The 6,859-nt window shown below is 40.5% G+C and overlaps 1 protein-coding gene across 4 annotated transcripts; it reads left to right on the top strand.

Moving 5' to 3' along the window:
- The first annotated feature begins 1,428 nt into the window (after window positions 1–1,428).
- On the top strand, window positions 1,429–5,303 carry LOC121777397. 4 transcript variants are annotated; one of them, XM_042174644.1, is made up of 6 exons: window positions 1,541–1,800; window positions 1,880–2,082; window positions 2,315–2,519; window positions 2,599–4,154; window positions 4,240–4,315; window positions 4,402–5,303. In XM_042174644.1, the coding sequence occupies exons 1-4, from the start codon at window positions 1,563–1,565 to the stop codon at window positions 2,685–2,687; spliced, it is 735 nt and encodes a 244-aa protein (XP_042030578.1). In that variant the 5' UTR covers window positions 1,541–1,562; the 3' UTR covers window positions 2,688–4,154; window positions 4,240–4,315; window positions 4,402–5,303. The 4 variants fall into 4 exon arrangements, 2 of the variants coding, with proteins under 2 accessions (XP_042030578.1, XP_042030577.1); XM_042174643.1 differs by having other exon boundaries at window positions 2,593–4,154; XR_006045479.1 differs by adding an exon at window positions 1,429–1,519 and having other exon boundaries at window positions 1,634–1,800; window positions 1,880–4,154.
- Window positions 5,304–6,859: the final 1,556 nt, after the last annotated feature.

The raw sequence follows: 6,859 nt of genomic DNA, 5'->3' as shown, positions 1-6,859 counted from the left end.
TATATACAAAAAACATATTCAATAAAATATTATCGTATTAATGTCACCTGATATTATTACTATTAATTAGAGTAAAAATGTGAAATTTTCCTTAATAAGGGAAACAAATGATAAATTCGAATTGAAAGGAGACAATTTTTTAAATTCTTAATTATATTTTCATGATAATTTGTAAAGACCTTAAAACTCTTACCGTTAAGATCCTAGGCCTTAAGGTTCTGATTTATATATAAGGATGTCAATAGGGTTCCGATTTATAAATTTCAACCTTAACCCTATAAAATCATCGGACTATTCGGGTGAATCTACTATTTGTTTCGGTTGAATTGACATCTCTATTTATATATGAGAATGGGGCTTTGCCGCAGCATCTGATGCTTAACCAAACAAGCAGTGGCGGATCCAGGATCCGAAAATGGAGGGGGCGGAATATATAGTATTAGCTTGGTTTAGTGCGGACATGGCTATTTTTTTTGTTGTTCGGGGCGACGCCGGAGGCAAACGGAGGGGGCGGACATGGTAAATTTACATCCCGATAAGGGAAAAATAGTCGCACGGAGGGGGCGACCGCCCCCTCCTGCCCCCCTAGATCCGCCACTGCAAACAAGGATGACAATGAAGAGGAATTCAAAGATAATTTGCTTGATTATGGAGACGGTAAGATTACAATGAGTGAAGTTGCAAATGGGGGGAGTTAATAGCAAAGATGGTGTGGTTATGGTTTATATTCATGATTATGGGTAAATATCATTTTAAAATTTAAACTATATATACTTTCTAAAATATGTCCGAATTATAAAGAATAGTTAATCAAACTTCAAACGATAACTTTATGTCACAAATATCATGCATTCAATTTCTGACCACGAAATTTTTCTGATTTAGCTGGTCAGATGTCACTATGTACATTAAATTTTTTAGATGACATGACAAAAAAAATATTATTTTATAATATTATATTAAAGAGAATTATATAATTAGAGTTACGCCAAGATTTTGCAGCTAAAAATGAAACATGATATAGTATATTTTATTGATACAAAGTCGATAATTTGAAGTTTAATTAAATATTTTTTCAGATTGTCGACTACAATAGTTGTTTGATATTGTCTGTTTTGTGTCAAGTCCGCACGGATTTGTTTTTAGGTCACTTTCGAAAAGCCTCAAACTAATTGGGGTTGAACATGAATTATATATCCTCAACTTCCCTCATACTCCCAATATGGATTGGGTTTGTATTCAACAATATTGTTATGATTTTAGATCATTTTGATAAAGAATGTAGAATTTTAAGGTTAGAGTGATAAATGGATTAATACATCAATTGAGGCCATTGACTATTCAAAGAAATATTTCACGATCAACATATATATCTCATATCACCCCAAGGGTGTGATTGGTTCAACTAATGAGGTTTTAATAAGTTTAGAGATACACCTTTTTCCAGTGATTATAAATAGCTAATCGTTCGTATATTGGCGTTTGGTAGAAGAGGTTTTGTGACTTAATCTATCATTTGGTAGGCCTTAGACATTCTATTCAACATTATATTAAATACTGTGATGACAAATATGTCCCTACTTTTTCGAATGAAAGGTCTCCCTCACCCTCCATCGTCCTTACATACCTGCAGATTGGAGCGGACATATTCCCAGTTTGGCACCATCTTCTCCGCCTTCTCAGCATATAAGCACGTGCTCCATACTTTCTTTTCATCGCAAATCCACTCTCAACAGCATCCTCCGAGTGAAGTGGCTTCGAACGGAAAGCGAAAGCTCACATACGAGGGAAGTCTGTCTGGTATCGTTGTATCTCTTTCAAAACTCCTCATCTGTCGCTCGTATGCGTACACTCCATATATGATGTACTTCTTTTTCAGGTGTTGCAAGTGCTAGACAGGCCGACAAGGTGAAGGGCGACCAAACGCGCCGTTCATGGACTAAACGCGAGGAAGAGGCTTTGTTGGTGGCGCTCCATGATCTAGTCGCGGGAGGGTGGAAATCTGATAACGAATTCCGCAATGGCTACGCCACTAGGGAGTATAAGGTTATGAAACGCAAGATTCCAGATACACAGCTAAAGGTGTGTCCACACATCAACTCCAAGATCACAATGTGGAAGCGTGAGTACGGAGCTCTGTCTCTCGTACTTGATCGTAGCGGGGTTGGGTTTAACTCGAACAACGACTACAAAATTGAATGCAACGACGAGCAATAGGCCCAAATTGTCAAGATGCGTTTTAAGTTATGCTTTATGCCCAAACATGTGACGTATTTTTTGTGACACATAGTGCTCCCATTTTTTGATATCATAGGCCGATAGCAGTGTGAAAACTATGCACAACAAGTCGTGGCCATACTGGGAGGGCTGGAAGTCTATATTCGGGAAGGATCGAGGCAACGTTGTACGGGCAGAGGATTTGACCCAGGCTGATGAGCTGCTGAACGGCAATGACATATCTGTGGCAGACGAATCACAACCAAATATGGCTCCGTACACAGTTGAGGACTTCTTCACAGGTGATCAGATCGACAAGACCCTCAACTTTGAAGCTACAACTGATGTGCTGCTAGTTGACAGTGACACGAAAAGTGTTAGGAGCCAAGCTCTATGAAGAAGAACAGCCGCAAGAGGAAGCCGGAGGATGTGTTGGAGTCTATGACGGATGTGATGACGAAGATACATGAGGATACTAGTGATCGCCTTCAGACTTTATCCTCTCGAATCGGCTACGACTTCGATTTGAGTACGAAGCGAGTTGAGATCAGCAAGATGCTTGACGATATCCCTCTTCTACCGCAGAAGCCCGGTTCCATGGCGCTACACATTCTTGTCAAGGAGCCAGAACTACCCCCATATGCAGGTTATAATTCAACAACCATATAGATTTGACTCCGTCGTCCTCAACCCCCCCCCCCCCCCCCTCGTGGCAAAACTACCCCCATATGCAGGTTATAATTCAATGTGTTTAAGATGGGAGGTTGGCCATCCAATCATCCTGATTTTACAAAATCTCGCTCTGTACTCTTATTTATTACATCATATCGTGTAGAGGATTTGCATTGGTGAATTAGTGAGCAGCACCACACTTACTTGTGTTGTAATGAATATCTTATGTGCATAATTATACTCACGTATTGATACGCTCGGATTTTGCACGGTTTTAAGGCCATCTTTTGGTCCGTTTTCAATGTCAAAGTTGCATTACATGTCCATTATTTGCATATTTTTATCTATTTTGGTATTTTGACATGTTTTGTGAGAAATGTGCATATTTGAGCCTAAAAAGGGAGTTAAAACGCGAAGTTGGAAATCTGGAGCTGTTCTGCATGTCCAGCGGTTCGCTGCAACACTGTTGACGACCGCTGGTGCCCAACGACCGCTAAGCCAATAGCGGCTCGCTCCGGGAAAGTTGTGCCTGAAGTCAAGACACGCCGAGCGGCCGCTAGAAGATGCGTGGTGACCGCTACCGAGAGTCCAGAGAGTTACGGGATGATGGCTAGCGATCGCTAAAGCAAGTGAAGCGGCCCGCCAGCCAAGAGACAGAAGCCTCGGACCAACCCACAGCGACGGCTGGCCAAGGTGCAGCGGCCTGCTGGGAAATAGCGGCGAGCAGAATTTGCCCTACTTTCTCATCAAGATTTACCATATTTTGCAACCCTTTTCCTTATATGATGAGGGGCGATTTCCCCCCTATAAATAGCCCTCAAAGCTTCATCAAAAATAGATCTTCTCTTTGCCAAATATTTCTAGAGCTTAAAAGTTAGAGTGTTTCATTGGCAAGGAGTTGAATAAGGAATCAATATCCGGTACTAACCTTTAGCTATACTATTCCTACTATGTATACTTGCAGGTATTTATAGTGCGAATAAAAAATGCATCACATATATACACCTCATATGTAGGTTATCACTTATGCATATCATTTATGTTGATGTGGACACATATCTGCATCCATTAATACCCACCCACTTGTTTGGTATCCTAGTGAATACAGTAGGCCAAATTTTTTTCTATAAATAAGGGGATGGTAGGAGCAGGTTTCTTCACACCTTCTCTCCACAAAAAAGCTTCGTAAATTTGTTATTCATACCCCCCTCGACAGCATCAATCGCTCCAACCATGGCAGGAGGAGTAGCTCGCGACTTTCTGAAGTGAGATACTTGTATTTTTACTTCATTTAAGCGAATAATGTGTATGGTTATACTCATATTTTTTTTCCTAAAATGTTTGTTGCAGTACTATCAACGGGGTTCCTGTGCTGCCACCCTCCTTTGTGACTACATTCTACGGCCCCATCAACCGTATGCGCATGGTATGCACTCCCGATTCATCAAACGAGTTCAAATTCTATGTATTGCCCAATGTACATTGAACTCGTGTTTTTATTCCACAACGCAGCCGCTGCCAGCTTCATGGGACTCGGTTTACGGCGTCATTGTCCCGATCTTCTGTCGGGTAGCCCTTCCGAACCAAGCACATTGGTTCTTCAACCTTTGTTTGGAGGAATCACCTGGTGTTTCGGTCGAGGGTGGGAAAGTTTTGTCCTGCATGCCGAGTTCCAACCGGGTGACGAGCTCATGTTCGCATATCAAAGCGATGGGCTCTTCATTGTCAGCATCATCGACAACGGACCTCCACTTCAGTTATTCGATGATCCGGGTATGGTGTACTTTGATATGTGTTTCCATTCGTCCCACTTTCCAAAAAAAAGAATATATTATTCGACAGCCAAATGGTTATGGTCAGCACCAAAAGATCATCACAAATTAGGAAAATCAACACCGCAATCAAACACACAGCCATATCAAAAACATCATCATGCACAGTAGGGGCAACCTACAACCAACTTCTGTGACGAGTCTACAGGACATGCTCACCACCAAAAATGTACAAATCAACAATTACAAGGGTGAATATCAAAGGCATTTTCGTAAAAGGGTATGAAATGAGGATGAAAAACATGGGGGGAGTGAATATTTTCTGAGCATCACAAAGGGATTGTATCAATCATAGTTGACCATCAAAGAAGGGTGAGGAATTCATACCTGGGGAAATGATACTCGATCTACTGGGTAGTATGTGTCAAATAAAGCTCAGCAAATCCTTATATATAATGAAATAGAACCAACAAATTCACTTTAGATCTCAGCAATAATCGATGACATACATTTCATAATTCAATTTGTCCAGAGCCTTTGTCCTAGCGGCAAGAAGCTTAGACATTATTGTATGAGGTGCCGAGTTCGAGCCCTCTTGACATCAGTTTTAATTTCCTCCTATCTATAGGAGTTTATTTGTAATTTCCTCCTTCATATAGGACTTAATTTTAAAAAAAAACATTTCATAATTCAATTTTAGTGGATGTGTTCATCGTCAGCCTGTTATATCACTGTGTAAGCCACAAAATTTAAACCTGAGGGTTTCATATAAGCGACGCCGGTACCGACATACCTGTGGTGGTCGGAAACTTGGATTTACCGTCGCCAATGAGTGTCTGGTGATGGGTATGTGCTTGTAGAGTTCGAACACTAGGAGGGCAATTTGGGCATAAAGCTCCAAAACACGAAGTCGGAGAAGCGGAGAAAAAATTATACCACAACTTTTCTCTGATAGTGAAATGTAAGAATCGCCGTTTCTATGGTCTATTTCACCGAGATCCGGGAAATTTGTGTCGGGTCCTCCGACAAAATCGAGCTCTACCAACCAGTGGAGAAGATGGGATAATAAGCCATTTTAGAGGCTTTTACAAGGTTTTATGAACTTTTATGAGCTACCAATCATGCCCTAGGTGTCACGACCGCCCTTTAGGGTTAATAAATACGGGCGATCGTGATTAAAAGAATTAAATAAACAGACGAAAAAGATTAGGGTTTCAACACAAGTTGGACCAACTATTAATATCCAATTAAATAACCAAGAGTTTAATATTATCCAACAATAAATTCTGAATATCCATTATCCTAACAATTAAAGTTGTCGGCCCAAATAAAACATGAATAACCGAAAAGTCACAGCGGAAACGACCAAGAGAAAGAGTGACGTCATGTGTGGAGACACAACGACACCCAAGGTTCAAAAACAACCATAATATCTTAAATTCACTTGCTCAACACCACCACGTCCTCGTCGCCGCTCAACCTGCACATAAGGAAAACACATGCAGGGCTGAGTATTATAAGAATACTCAGTGGCTCATGCCGAAAATATTTTCAATAAAGAGTAATTTATCATGCCATTCACAAGTAACCATCGGGGTTTAGATTTAGAAATGCCCGAGGCACTCAAAATCATTTCCATTTCAAACATCGACTGATCAGTCATTTTCCCATAGACGTTTACCATATCTGCCAATACATGACTTGGAATGTGGCCACAAACCAAGCCACTAGACCGGCCAGCCCGTACGCTAACACACGATCTACCATAGGTGTACACTAGCCCAAGTAGGGTTTGCGGCCCTACAAGGACCCGAATTTGATTTATATAATAATGGCATAAAGCCACATCAGATAGGCACGTAAAAATCAAATCATAGCATGATAAATACAGTTTCATTTCCATCGATAAAATATGTAGGACGTTGTCCTTATTTTAAAGAAAGCCCACCTCAATTGATTAATTCTCTACACTTCCTTCCCTTTGGTATCTCGATTCCCTTGCGAAGTCTCACCTTTAGAATTTAAATAATACATATATCAATATACTTTCCAATTAAATCAATAAAATGCATGCACTCTACTTGAAGTCTTTTATCTTGTTCTCTCAATTTTCGCTTATTCGACCGCTTACGCCAATAATCGCTCCGATGGCTCCTCGTAATTTCCCCCTTGATATCGAATTAAAATTCCCAAAATTA

The sequence above is a fragment of the Salvia splendens genome, chromosome 18, assembly GCF_004379255.2.
Source record: "Salvia splendens isolate huo1 chromosome 18, SspV2, whole genome shotgun sequence".
In the NCBI taxonomy this organism is placed as follows: Eukaryota; Viridiplantae; Streptophyta; class Magnoliopsida; order Lamiales; family Lamiaceae; genus Salvia; species Salvia splendens.
Note: the sequence above shows the minus strand (reverse complement) of the source record. Positions and strands in the feature narration are given on the sequence as shown.